This window comes from Lemur catta, chromosome 1 (genome assembly GCF_020740605.2).
Source record: "Lemur catta isolate mLemCat1 chromosome 1, mLemCat1.pri, whole genome shotgun sequence".
Classification (NCBI taxonomy): Eukaryota; Metazoa; Chordata; class Mammalia; order Primates; family Lemuridae; genus Lemur; species Lemur catta.
In genome coordinates, this window is record NC_059128.1 from 129,326,226 (window position 1) to 129,341,731 (window position 15,506).

The following is a 15,506-nucleotide window of genomic DNA, read 5'->3' on the forward strand; positions in this document are numbered from 1 at the left end:
TTCGTATAAGAAAAAAAAGAAACAAAATCTGTTTATAGTGACTTGATCTCAGAACCTAAATCCATTCTGTATATAAACACAAAAATACTTTTGTACAGTTTTGATATGCACCAAATTTCCAGGAATATAATTACTGTGTAAGCCGAGGGAAGATTGTACTTTGTTTTGTTAAGTTTTCTCACCGTTTTGGAAATTCACGTTACAGATGGTGATGATGCTATTGGCATTCAAGTTGCGAAAACAACTCACCATATTTGTTTAAATTTCTACTCTTTATTTACCATAACTTCACATATGGTGAAGAATCTGACTACTCTATGTGACCTAGCATAGTGGTGTCAGAGTATTGACATAAGGAAATATGATATTTTATATACTTTCCTTTTATTTCTCCTTTTCATGCATTGAGTACGTTATATAGATTTTTGAAATTATGTTATGGGCAGGTTATAGCATACATAACTTTCACTGCAAATGGGAAAGGAAGCATTGCAAAATATTGGCTATTAAAAGGGGCACCAATCTGGCGTCTCCTTTCTGCTGGTCCCATATTTCCGGGCAGAGGAAGCCAGTTAGGGTCCTACTTCTGAGCCCTGTGTCCACCCCGCTTCCTGCTTAACACAGGAACCCTGAACTGACAGGTGATTTGGTGTCATGGAGCTGGGTATGAGATGGTTTAGCTCAAAGTCCCCCTTCCTCCTTTTTGGTGGCCAGCTCCTGTGATGCTCCTCTGAGTTTTGTGGAGGACAACAAAGGAGGGTAAGTTTCCGTTTACTGTGTAAATCCCAGCTCAGTCCTTCTATCTAGGAAGCCTTTCCTGAACCCCACAGTGAAGTCAATCAGACCCTGCTCTGCCCCACTTTTCTAGATTGTTCCTACTTACCATATTTGCATGCCGTATAGTCACTAATTTGCTACGTGTCAGTCTCCTACACTCTACCGACAGCGCCTTGAGGAGCTGGAACTCCTCAAGGTGTTTCTATAACTAACTGTCGACATCCCCAGTGAGGGCTGCAACGCCTGGCATGTAATCACGCCAAATAACTCTTTATGGAATGGATATAATGTTGATTTCAACAGCAACCACTCAGTGAAACACACAATTCACTTTGTAACTGCAGCTACAGTAATTACTCTCCAAGTCAACCCTTTCAAATACAAGAGTGATAGAATTATGAATGAATAAAGGAATTTGGCATGCTTTTACTTGTACATCTACCTATAAGGTTGAATTAAATTAGCTTTTCTAAAAAGTTATTTGATTATAATCTCTAAGAAACAATCCAAAAGGAACCAAATGTCTGATTTATCACAGAGAAATCTCTTTAATAAATACCTCCACGTTTCACATTTCAAGGGCTGTTCTTTGATCTGCCGGTATACTAGAAGCTGGAAAAGTTGCCAATTGGAGGAAATTGCTTTCCCAAGAGGGAAAACAAGAATAGATCTGAGCAGAATTTCTTTGAACAAAAAAAACCAAGGATATTTTATTGTGAAGCTAGAAAACAGCTCTTTGTTTTTGATATTGCTGTCTCTGTCCTAAACAACTTGAGGAAATTCAGACAATTACAGTGCTATTATCAAATTACACCCCATAAAAATGGGTCTTGAGAGTAAATCCAATCAACCCTCCTGGTAGGACCATACCGAAAACATTCTAAAGAAATGTAAACTTATAATTCTATATGTAAATCAATTATTTTTTGTATTTTAAGAAAAGGAGATTCCATAGTGTCCATGCCTACTTGGAATGACTCAAAAGGAAAAAAGGTAAATTTGTTTACAAATTATGTCAGGCACAGCTCTGAACACTGTAGTATGTATGATTTTTATCCTCAAAACAGCTTTGCAAGGTAGGTATTATGTGATTTTGTTTCTAAATAGATGAGGTGATGATTCAGGAAGATTAGGAAATCTGTCTGGTTGCAGAAGTGGGTTTGAGTCCCCTGACTGTCTCCAAAGCACATTAATACCTTTCTGGAAAACCAAGGAAGCTCCTGAACAGTCTTGAATATCAGCTTTAGAGCTACGCTGGCCATGTTGGTCTGGTTATAGAAAAGAAGAATTCAAGCTGAAAGGACGCTTCTGTCATCTCTGGTCTCCCACGAACTCCTCTGATGCAGCTTCTGTACCGATATTTTGTTAAAATGCTCGTCATCCAAGGGGAGGAGTTTGCTCTTCATCTTAACCCTTCTTGGCCTCTCCTTGGCAATTTAATAGCATTGATCACCTGTCCTTTGTGAAAGAATCTTCCCCCTTGACTCCAGGGACACTGCATGATGCCTGGTGTTCCCATTTGTTCATGACTCATCTTTTTTTTTTTTCTTCCTGTCTCTGTTGTCCTCTCCAAGTGCCTCCCTGTGTGCCTTTCCTGGGGGTGAGTGAGAGCGTGGCTGTCTAGCTCCATGCTGTCAGCCTCTAGGGAAGCATCGTTTCCCCTGACCTAAGGAATCCCCTTTTTCTGCCTCCTGTCTGTCCACGGTGGCGCTGCCTTCTCTCTGGACCCCCGCCCCATTCTCTGCCCGCTGCAGTCCCACGTGTCTGCCATGGTTTCCTCCTGATACTGTTCTGGTCTCCTGCACTTGGTGTTTATCACAGTAAAAATACATGTATATGATTACGTGCTCAAATGTGTATTCCATCTATGACTTTCCCTTCCTTTTCTTTTAAAACCAATTTCCTTAAAATTTGCAACAGTCCTAGAACTTAAGTTTCTCTTGCACCCATCTTGCCGTCTCCCCTGCAGCTGCCCAAGAGTGACCTCCCAACTAAGGGTGACCTCTCCCTGGAGCCCTCCGAGATGCCTCTCCTTCCAGTCCTCCCCGGATGCCGATTCCAGGTGACACTTCCTTACATACCACTCTCATCAGATCACTCACTGGAAATCCTTCAAGCACTCCTTATTTTCAGCTGCATAAAATCTAACATGCACATTCTAACCTCCATGGCTTTTCTTGATGTTCACCTTGCCCAGAATTCTCTCCTGGCTTGAATGAGTTTTCCTTCACTCTGTGAAGTCTTTCATGGTAACGCCAGATTATCACTAACCTTTTCCCTTTTAAACTTGCACACTGCTTCATGCCTGTGTCTAATGTGTGAGTTAGCATTTAAATATTTACTGTCCTGAAGTGTTCACTGGTGACGTGCATGTGTCATGCCTTAATTTTCCAATCAGACTTAGCTCCTCACGGACAGAAATGTTGCCACACTTGTTATTTTTCCCTTGAGACTGCAGTAGTAAATATTAACTGATGCTACTTAACACTTGTAATCTTAATTTATATAGCCTCATAAGTACAATAATTTAATGTGAGTCATTACAGATTGAACAGAGAAAGGCCGGGAGTAGTGGCTCATGCCTATAATCCTAGCACTGTGGGGGGTCGAGGTGGGAGGACTGCTTGAGGCCAGGAGTTTGAAACCAGCCTGAGCAAGTGCAAGACCCCATCTCTACAAAAAAATAGAAAAATTATCTGGGCATGGTGGCACATGCCTGTGGTCTCAGGTACTCAGGAGGCTGAGGCAGGAGAATTGCTTGAGCCCAGGAGTTTGAGGTTGCAGTGAGCTATGATGATGCCACTGCACTCTAGCCCGGGCAACAGAGCAAGACTCTGTCACCAAAAAAAAAAAAAAAAGTGAACAGAAAGGTTACTGAATTTACTTTTAATGGGACTTCAGAACTAATATATTTTCTATATCTAAATGTAATATGAGAAGTAAATCTATAAGCTTAAAAAGTAGACAAATTAAGGGGTGATTATTTGCATCACAACAGACATTGTCATTTATTTTAGGATTTGCCAAAGATCCTTTGAATATCTCTTTACATAAAACCAATCTTCCCATAGATCAGCTCTTGCAAAGCACTGACGAACAGGGAATCCTAATGATGTTAAAAGCCACACAAAATTTTTGAATCACCCATATTAAAGATTAATTTGACATGGAGATAGAGCATCTGTAATACTATATGTTGCATCATTGAAGAATTGTTCGTTTTAAAAAGAAGTAGTACTCGTACTCACAATTTTCAGGACTTCCTATAGGGTGTAAACTGCAATACACTATATTGAAGGCTGGGACTAGTAGCCTCTGTTAAAAAATAAAACGGCCTTACCTTTACATAATCATAAACGCATCTGCTCATACTAGTTGCTGCCTCCAGAGCAAATGTACTGAAGGTGAGGTTAATTAGTTTGTTTACAGGTGCAATTATGAACCACACACAGTTTAAATTCTTGTCATATCTTCCATTCGAATCAGCATCAGGAGAGACAAAGGTATTGCTGGAACCTGTCAGATAACCGCCGCATCCCTGCTCAGGCCCTGCGTTAAAACAAAGACACATCACCATGCAGACCAGACGGAAGGCATCTTAAGTTTTACATGGAGGATTTGAAAGAGAACATAGTTCCTATTTTCTAGCACACTGTGAAAATTATCAGGTTGTTCTCTGAGAGTCAGTGGGCTTCCGCAGGTGGTATATGGCTTCGTCCATCCTTCCTTCCTTCCATTCTTCCTTCCTCCCTCCTTTACTTCCCTCCCTCCTTCCCTCCCTCCTTCCCTCTCTCCCTTCACCCTCAGTTATCTCCTTCTCATTCATACAGAGTTTTCGAGAGAAGTGGGAACCACATTGAGTTCGATGCACATTTTTAGAACAGCTGATGTGATTTCTTGAAGCTTTTCCTAACCTTGAGAAAATCCAATTTGATACAAAAGTAAGTATTTTGCATAATAAAACTGGTGGAAAGTGTGAACATGTTTTACTTTTATGTTCTGCTTTTATGAACACTAGCAGATTGAAAACTGAATTTATGAAGAATTTACCCAGCACCTCGAGAATATTGACGCCCAACAAATCTTTTGTTTAAATAGTCTGATAGCAAGAACCTGCTGTCTGGTTGTTATTAAGCCACACTCTGTATTTGACTTTTTCTTTTCCCAAAAGAAGGGGAAGCTAAAAAAAAATTATTGGAGAAAAAAGTCTACTTTGAGATAAAAGTTTTATAATTCAGAATAAAAATACAAAAGGGAGATAAAGGATAATCTCAAAATGATTAAATGGTCTACTATAAAAAAATACAGAACAAAATCCTCAGAACATAGGATTTAGTTTTGTCCATTCCACAGCCTAAGCTGATGCCTCAGAAGTGATGTAAGAAGAGCATGAAAAGAAGAAAAAAACTTATTGACAATTTTGAAAGAAACAGTGAGGATGAATTAAGCTCAAAATAGCCCTCGTAGGAATAGGGATTAAATAGGTGTTAAGAGCAATGTTCATGAAGCTTGCGTTCTACACGAATATAGGTCATTACTAATTCCAAAATTAAAATTCCCAGGCATTGGTCTTCCATCTATTTTGTCTTATTCCACTTGTTTATTTGCTAACAGTGAAAGGATTGCTTTCAACATTAGGAGGCACTAAGATTTTGTACTTGGATCTTGGCAGAAATATAAACAGCAGCAGCCTTCTCATTGCTGCAAATCCAGTGGATGGTGCAGGTGCAGTATTTAGTAGGCCAGGCCGCCCTGTCCATAGCTTCTAAGTCAGGCAAAACTGTAGCATATTTGCACTGTCAGACGTTTCCTGGAGTTGAAATGCTTCCAAAGGCCTGGTCACCGATATATTCAGAGATGGCATCTAGGACAAAATCATTCTGAAATCTAAGCGATATGCAGCACGGCACTCTATATCGATAATGATTCTGCTAATCCAAAACAGGTCTGCAGACTAAAGGAAGTTGGAGTTTGAACAGCTTTCATTCCAGCGTGGACTGATTGTAACTTAAGGAAACTACTTAAGCTTACTGGCATGTGTATCAAGGAAGAACATTAATGGATTAATACATTTATTTATTAAATATTGTTTTGATAGTCAAAGAAATACATTGAGTATTGCAGTAGGAAAAGATCAGTGATAATCCGTCAGAGATAAACAACGATGACACAATTTAGAAAATGATAGGTTCCATAAAAGAGGCAGAAAAGCCTTGCAGTTTTGCAAGAGGGGGGAGATTACTTTGGCTATGAAGATCTAGAATGTTTCAAGGAGGAGGTGACATTTGGTCTAGGTCTTGAAGGATAAATAGGGTGAAACCATGTGGAAATGGGACTGGTATTGACAATTCCAGGCTGAAAGAACCTCATGATCAAAGGACAAATGGCCAAGAATTTACATTATATGCACAGGAAAGCATAATTCTGTTTGAGAAAAACAACAGGGCACATGAAGGAGAATAATGAGAATTAAGATTGGGAAAATAAGACAGGCTGGTCTACATAGGGCCTCGAATGCCTCATTAGAGAGTCTGACGTTTAGACTTGACTCTGTGGATAATGGCCGTCCACTTGAAAGGGTTTGGTAGGATCAGAATGTACTTTCTAAGCAAGTCTGATCTAAAAATTTACCTGGTGGCAGTATTAGGAGGATGTTGCTGTAGTGCAGGACGGAGGTGGCAGGGGCAAGGAGGACTTGGAGGTTTGTATGCAGGAAAATGATGTTGCTGAGCATTAGTACATCCCCTTCAGAAACTAAATGTTATTTTAAAAATCTCAGCCTATATATTTTATCACTATTTATTAATTGTTGCTAAATTAATAAGGGAAGAATGATAATTGGACTTGGGCACAGTAAATGCCATTACACACATTTATTATATGGTACTACTACTATAAATGCCATAAGGCAGACACACCCTCCTTCCAGGGAACCCCCAGGACAAAAATCCTTAAATTGTTGGAGTGTGCTGCCATGGATTGAGTGGTAGATTGGCTGGTTCTTTTTTCTTTTTCTTTCTTCTTCTTCTTTTTTTTTTTTTTTTTTTTTGTTGAGATGGAGTCTCACTATGTAGCCCAGGCTGGTCTCAAACCCCTGGGCTCAAGCAACCCTGCTTCAGCCTTGTGAGTAGCTGGGATTACAGGTGCATACCACCACTCCTGGCTTAATTGGCTAATTCTAAATCCTTTAGTCTGTCTTCAGTCCTCTTTGCAGTACACTAGAATAGACAGAGTTTATTTTTCTGTGCACTTGATATTAGGGTTGGCCATGTGACTTGCTTTTAGACAACAAGTATCAGTGGTCATCAAGTAGGCAGAGGCCTTAAATGTGTTCATGTTTTTTTGGCTGGGCCTTGTGTAACCCTGTGATCCAGTGAGAGGTCATGCCACAAGTAACTGCTGGTCCAAAAAGAAAGTGGATTCGTGTGGAGCAGATTTGGACCCAGACTCAACTCTAGAGCTGGGTGCAGCCCCCAGGCAACCTAGAGAAGAGACAGGCAAGCCAGTCCGTAGACCCATAAGTGATAAAAAACAAATGCTTTCATCATAAGCCACTGAATTTTGGAGGGTTTGTTACACAGCATTATTGTGGTAATAGCAGACTGGTACACATAGAAAAAACTTGTTCAAGATATCAAACTATAATAGAGCACATTGCTTAATTCATAAAATATACACAGAGAATAAAGAAAGTGGGGAACTAACATTATCATCAGATAATCTTGGCCAAAATAGTGAAATAATTGAAGTGAATATAATACTATATGAATTGAATATAATAGTATATGAGTGAATAGGTGTTTGTGTGGTGCAGGCAATGGTGGCTGCTCTAATTCCCTCACTTCCGTGTTTAAACACAGTACAATTGCTCTATGCTTCTGCTTCTCCTATAGCAAAATGGAAACATCAGTATTTATGTCTTTGGGAAAAATATGGAGATCACTATCAACAACAGAAAGCTTCCTTACCAAAAAAGTGCTATTGCCACATTACTATTTCCCTATTTCAATGGTGGAAGAATATAGTATGAAGAACTCTGTCACTATGAAATAGAGTCCTATACATGAGAAAGTAATATATATTTACTGTGTTGATGCTTTGAAACTGCCTTTTTTTGTTACTACGTAAGACATCTTCAACTTGGTATTTTTAGCATTGTGAATCCATCATCTTCCTCATTATTGCACATTTTTCCACCATCCAGACAGCTCTCATCCATCAGCACCTGCTTCATCAGTCAGGCTATGTCAGAGCCACTCTCTAACGACACCTTTGCCCGAGAACAAATGTCACTGTGACTTTCTTCCCTAAACTGGAAACATCTCACACACAAACAAGCTACTGCTTTAGAGAAAGAAAATGTTTTGGCAAAAGAAATATTAGACTTATAACCCCATTGTGAGCAATGAGATCCGGGTCCAGATCTACTTAATTAAAAATCAGTAACTGAATCCTGAATGATTTCCCTCCAACGATTAAGCTTCAGTGTGAATCTCAAGCCAGGAGCAATCTGATAAAGGAAAAAACAGTTCTATTATCTAAGAGAAAACATCTTGAAAGCTTTAGTGGAATTAGAGAGATACATTTTTAAATAGTTATTTTGAGAGCTGACATTTTTGTGGCTGACATCTTACTGAGGTCTTCGGGATAGTATCTCTACCCGTCTCTGCACGACCACCACTTAGAAGGTGAACTGTAGCCAGACTCACGCATCCACCTGGCTCCAGGCATTTTCCTGTTACCCAAAGAGCCAACTGTGGCTTTAGGCTGCCGCTGAAGGAAGCAGCAGAAAAGAGCAGGCTACAAACGAATTTAAACCTGGTGCCTTGGGGAAAGGTGAGCACACCAAGATAACATTCTTTCAGCCACATAGGGATGCAGGACTCAATCTACATAATCCTTTTCTGAACTAAACCTTACGACGGTTTTCAAAGCTCCGGCTTATACAATTGCCCCAAAGCAGTGTATTCATTTTAAAAAATTCATTTTAAAAAAAAACCTGTTTTCTCTTTTTCTTTAAAAGTAAATAATATTTATTATTCTACTCCCTAACCTCTAATGTGTACAATATTTTAGGTGTAATGTTTATGTTATAGAATTTTAAAAATCCCAATGGTTTTTGTAACATGAAGTTTTTTTGTTTTGTTTTGTTTTTAGCAACTTCAATCAATTTGACTCACTTTAGATATCCTAATTTGAGACCCAACCTAATTTAACTTAGAATGTGTATTAAGTCTGGTAATATTTGGGAAGCCTAAAACTAAAATACGAAAAGAATGGTAACTTACTAAAAGAAAAATAATTTCAGCAGCTAGTCAGTAGCTATAGTCAATAGAAAAAGAGTAATACAGGTATAAAGAACAGAATAAAGAGAACTTTATCATTATCTTTTCATTTATTTTTCATTATTTAGATATCACTGAAAATACCCCATATATGTTTCATTAGTCCTAGAGCATTTCATGAGAATTATTCTTTCCAACTATGAAATTTTAAAAATAATTTATCAAGCAGAATGATTGATCATGTCAATTGATGCTGAAAAGGTTTTGACAAAATCCAACACATATTCATGATAAAAACTCTCAGAAAACTAGGAAAAGAAGGAAATTTCTGAACTTGATAAAAAGTTGAAAAATCTATAAAAATCTACAGCTAACAGTATACTTACTGGTGAAAAGCTAAATGCTTTCTCCCTGAGATCCGGAACAAGGCAAGGATATTTATTTCACACCCCTCCGAGTCAGCATAGTATTAGAATTCTCGCCAGTATTAGGAAAGATAAAAAATATATAGACTAGAAATGAGGAAATAAAACTTCCACTATTTGCAGGTGACGTTATTATCCATGTAGAAAATCTCAAGGAATATAGAAAGATACTCTTAGAATAAGTGTGTTCAGTAAAAATTCAGGATAAAAGAATACATAAAAGTCAATCACATTTCTAGATACTAACAATGAACAGGTGGACACCAAAATTAAAAAACCATAATACCATTCATGTAATCCTAAAATAGGTCACGATATAAAAGATGTGGAACTGATAAAATCGGATCAAGTATCTAATAGTTTTAAAATAATTATTTAAACAAGGAAATGGAATTGTTTTATTGTTGATGTATTAGTTTGTGCATTGTTTCATTGATATTTCAACTTCTATTACTCTGGCGGCAGTATTATTTCATGGAGACAGGGATTACTTTCATACTCCTGCTCAAGACTTGCTAAGTGACCTTGGCAAGTCACCTAATTTCTTTGTGACTTAGTTCCCCAATTTATAAGCTGAACTATATGATAAACATATCAATCAGATTGCATTAAAAAAATAAATGTCCAAATCCCTTCATTTTGTTAGAATCCTGTGGTAAGGGATTTTATGAAGTTAGAGACTATAATTTAAGCATAAAGATTTTTTTGATATTAATATAAGGATTTATTATCCTTTCGTTACAGTGCAGTTAAACTCTCCAGAACTGTGCTGATTCTTTATCATTCACTATGTCACACAAAGCCAACAAGACAAATGTGACATGTGTCTGTCAACAACACCAGAAAGGTAATGGGCTTTCACTTCATATATGTTAATATGTACATACACACAATATATATTAATATGTATTTATGCTATTTATAAATACATGTTTATAATATTATATAAATTATATTATTGATATATAATTATATTTATAAGTTTTTGCTATTTAGTATTCATATAAATTTCTAATAAATAAGTTATAAATATATATTATAAAATATAAGATATATTTATATAACTATATTTGAAGGTTATATAATATTTACATCATAAATGTAATATTATATAAATATAATTATACTATATTACAGTATTAATAAACAGGTTTTTAAATAAAGAGGTTATTAAAAATATTTTCCTTTCCTAATGAAAGGGAGCAAACAGTGACTGCTGGAGTCATGTGCAATGTGAATATGGCAATAGTGTTAGTGCATTTGGGACTAGGTAAAAACCATCATGTGCTATGAGAAAGATGCAAGAGGGGAGAGGTCACTCTACTCCTGCTCGTAAGAAAAGTTACCACTTGCCTTTCAGAAAACTCAACCCCGGCTCTCCCTCCATCCCTGGACACTTTTACCAATTGCCACAGAGGCCATGTAGGCTGATTAGGAAAATCATGAGTTTGGGAGACCGTCAAACCTAGTTCAAAGCTTGGCTTTCCCTCCTACAAACCCTTTGACCAGAAATAAATTACTTAATCTCTTAAATTCTTCTTCCCTCCTTTGTAAACTGGGATAACTCCTTCTCACGCAGGAGTTGTGAGGATGAGATGAAGGAATCTCCGTCACGCAGCTTGTGCTACATCTGGCAGAGTACGTGACTCAGAGTCCGTGCTGTATCTGGCAGGACTCATTTTCATCATGCCCTGGGACTTTGCGACAAGTCTGCCCCTGCCAGTGAGTGAGCAGAAGGTGAACCTACCGCAGGAAGTTAACAGACTTTTCATATATTAGAGTGGAGAGAGAATACAGTCCCATGGCCCTAATACTATTTCTGAACAATTCATTTACAACCAAAGAATGTGTTTAAATGTTTGTTGCTGACTGGATATATTTTGCTTTTATGTTCCTGGAAACACTACAGCAAAACCAAGGATGATGATTATTACAGAGAATCTATGGTGACAAACAATTTAACCCAAACTATCTAGTTATCACACACAACATTGGTTTGCATTTTGTGGCTTAGGTTATGCAGAATAATTGCTTTCTAGCCCTTGTTCTCGTGAATGTTTTTCAAAGTGTTATCTTATAATTTACCATTAACTCAATTTTATCACTTAGTTTGGTCTCTACAATATCGTCTGGTTTTATTTTTCCCAAGGACATCTCTACCCTTCTAGACCAGGGCAGTAATCTGGTCATTTGGGGGTGGGGAGCACAAACTCTGATGCTGGACTATGTGTATTAAAAACCTTTCTTTACTTTCTGATGATTTGGAATTTAACTCCAGTCTGCTTGCTTTTGTAAGGTTTTGGTGAACTAAGCATTTGTTGGTTTCTTTATCCCGTTCCCACAATCTGAGCTCAGCAAAAAGCCTTTTTCAATAAAACCCACAAAGAATAACCTACAGATAACCTTGTCTTTGGCACCATCCCCCAAGGGAAGTCTAATCACCAGTAACAGTTTCAAGGCTTAGAAAGGGCGGAAATGGGCTTAGTCACGTTTTCGTTAAATGGGTTTATGGTTTCAGCTCATCTCGTTCTCAGACTTCATCAGAGAGAGCAAATGACATTAAGAAACCAGACAAATAGCATTCCTCTCTTGCTTTCAAGTAATAACCCCATTATTGCTAAACTGAGAGTTATTTGAGTAGTGATTTATCAAATTATGCAAGTTATAATCCAACTACCTTATTGCATTTGTACTTTTAACAGCACTGTGGATTGGTAGGTTATATCAGCTGCTAAGGGGCATCTAGAGACATAATACATGTCTATTGAATGTTTTAAAGTTTATTCTTTTATTATTTAGCTACAGAATTTTAGACTGTTTCTCAAAGTTTAAACTTAACACCCAAACTGTGAAACTTAAAACCAACTAGAAGGTGAAGTCTAATTTGACATGCTGTTAGATTTTTCTCCATTTGTTGTGACTGGATTTTCCATCTCAGCTTTCTCTGTTTCCCTTTCCTTCTTTTCTTATACTCTCTTACAAATGAACCCTTTTTCATCTCCTTCAACTTCCTCCTGCCACTCCCAACTGTCTTCCTTTGTTGTATTTGAGAGACATTTTCCAGATGTTAAGGTGACAGGTAGAAATCCATAGACCAAACACACACGTCTCAGATACTGAGTCTGATCCAGTGTTTCCACTAATGATTCCCTGTGGATAAAAGTGATCCAATTTACTTCTCCGTGTAATAGCTTAACTATGTGAACCATGATTGAATTTGGAGAATGAAGTGAATCTAGATATAATCTAATGTATAATATGTGGTACATGTTATATCTCAAAATATAACTTTGAAGCAGGTATAATTTATCCATTTATTCGCTAATTCATTCATACAGCCAATATTGACGGACTGAAAATTACATGCTAGGGTTCTGTAAGGCCTAAGGATTTAATTAGAATTTAGCTTTGATTTCAGATTTAGGTTAGAAACATAATTTAGAATTTAATGGTTAGATTTCAGTGCAAAGTAGGTAAGAAACAACAAGAAATCCTTGTAGCATGAAGTGGTCCTGTTGAGAATGGTGGTCTCTGCCTACCCCTCAGTCACCCTCTACCTTGGAAATAGAGTGGGGAGGGTCTTGGAATCTTCTAGAAATTTGGGACTTCAATATTACTTTTTAGTACAGAGAATCTTTCTCTTTGACAGCTAAGGTGCTTTACAGGAATTATCTCCTTCATCCCCAACACATTCTTAAGACACAGATAGTGACAATATTTCAAATTGATCTCTTGTGGGGGGGAAAAATTGAGTTCAGAAATATTATAAGAATTTTCTAAAGCCACAACACCAGGCAATGACATAATGAATCAATTGGATTGTGGCCACCTCCTTCCTGGTCTACAGCTCTTCCCATCTGGCTATATATCTACCTTTGTTGGACCGTGATTCATTCTGTCCTTGCTAGACATGTGCTTTGGTATTTTTGCCTTTGTCTCATAGCAAAGGTCTCTGAGTCTGACCTTAATGCCACCTGACTCATTCTCCGTATGGCAGATACCCAGGTGGAGGAAGACAGGTAGTGGCCTCATCCTCAGCATGTGTGCTGTGGGCAGCTGAGGACGGGGAACTTTGAGTTGTGTTTCCAGCTACTGCTGTCGCTTGTGCCCGGTACTGCCGTGTTTCTCAGGGACGCAGCCTTGTCCTCCTGTGACGCACTGTCCTGTGGTGTGTGTGTGTTGGGGGCACTCCTTATTCTCTCCTTGGCAACCCACTAATTTAAATGCCCACCAACCTGAAGCCTAGTTGGACCAAGTTCCGTTGTACAGAACATGTCCACTTTAGCTGAATCCACAGAAGCAATGGCTTTGTAAATTGGGAGCACAGAAGTCGTTGACAAGCTAATAGAAGCTATGTAGTTGGTCCAGAAAAAGGCTCAGATGTGCAGATAATTTTAGAGTTTCACAGATGCCTGAAGATCAGTATGATCATTTTGCTGGTTGTCAGCCATTCGGGATCAATTATTTACATAGTGTTGGAGAGCATGGGGAAAATGGGCAGATACATTTACATTAGTTAGATAGCAGCTCCTGAATATTGCTTGCCAAATTTGCTTTTTCCTTACTTTATGTTCTATGCACATGGGCCTCTAACAGTAAAAGTTCCATGAAAAAAGGGGACCCGATTTCACTACATATTTAGTAATTAGCAACTGGGGGATATTTTCCTCAAATTTGCTCTGACTCAGTAGCAATACGAATGTAACAAATGCACAAGGAGAAGTTAACCTAATAATCACACAATTACATAAGCCGGGATCTTTACTGACTTCTAAAATATTAAAGCAGATGTACATAAAGTATTGCCAAGTGTACAATCTAAACAGCGAATTTTCAAAACTCTACTTAGTGTTTAAGATCTAAACAGAAATGTCATACACTAAAATGGTCTCCTTTTCACATTAGTTATTTACTCAGTGAAGATACTGTTTTCCAAGATGAACTGATAGATTTAGTTATGAAAATTCACTGTCTGGTGTCCACAGAGTTGCTTTCCCGCTCTTTGGAGGAAAGGCAGGGTGGTTTTAAATGGATGAGAGAGAGGTGAAAGCTGTACCCTATTAGCCAAGTCTAGTGTTTTTAACCAGATCTACAACAAAAAGATCCTATAAGCCCCACAATCAAAGCTGCTCTTACCATTCCCTTCTCTTCTCCTCATTACAAACAACAAAAACCAAACACAATTTAAAAGTTATGCAGAATGATCAGTAAACTAAACAGATGTGGTCTTGAAAGTTTTATAAGACCATCACAATACTAAATGAGGTTTTCACTTAAAAATCACCAAAGTGTAGTTAAAATGACTTCTAAGTATTTCCAAGGGGCCAATGGGATTTATACAGATGAAAAGGAGGTAAAAGTCTTCCTCATGAAATACAGTGGTAGCACAATTCTGGCAAGTAATGAAATTCCATTTCTCCATTCTCCACTTCAACCTTCTCTCACACTGTGGCCAGAGGAAGACGGTAAGTTACTGTGACTGTTCAGTGACTCAAGCATGAACAATAGCCCTGCCAGTGTAAGATTTTTCCTTCTGTAAAATCACAGTAAGTCTAAAAATGTCTGCTTTGTAGCTCAGAAAAATACAGTAAGTTAATGAGGCCAGGGAAACCTGGGTAACTTGGGAAGTTTCATACAGATGACAATAGGAAGGAGAGTTTTAAGACAACTATGTCAATGATCCTGGGAGGATATATTAGGAAAAAGAAAAACAACTTGAAAGCAGGTAGTAGAGCAAATGCCAACATGTGCCATTTGGTCTGAAGTCTGTGTTAAAGGCAAGAATATATACATTTTTTGGTGCAAAATAATTTCCAAAGGAAACTTATTTTTTCTTTTAAAATGGCCTCTGTCTTTTGTATGCAATTTCACTTACACAATTCTGTTAAGGCAAAACTCCCCGTCTGCCTCTGAGACTCGCTTTCAAGTTATTGTTGAGACAGCCAAGTAGGGTAGGTGGCAAAGGGATTTTGGGATACCATTTGTCATGAGTTTTGCAGTTTACTGGGAAGCCTTCAAA

General features: G+C 38.0%; 1 protein-coding gene across 1 annotated transcript in view; it reads right to left on the reverse strand.

Moving 5' to 3' along the window:
• CUBN (cubilin) overlaps positions 1-15,506 on the reverse strand; it is a 227,505-nt gene that overhangs the window by 17,806 nt on the left and 194,193 nt on the right. Inside the window, exon 60 of the mRNA XM_045534123.1 lies at positions 4,118-4,326. Within this exon, the coding sequence (XP_045390079.1) occupies positions 4,118-4,326 (209 nt within the window). The remainder of the gene's footprint in view (positions 1-4,117; positions 4,327-15,506) is intronic.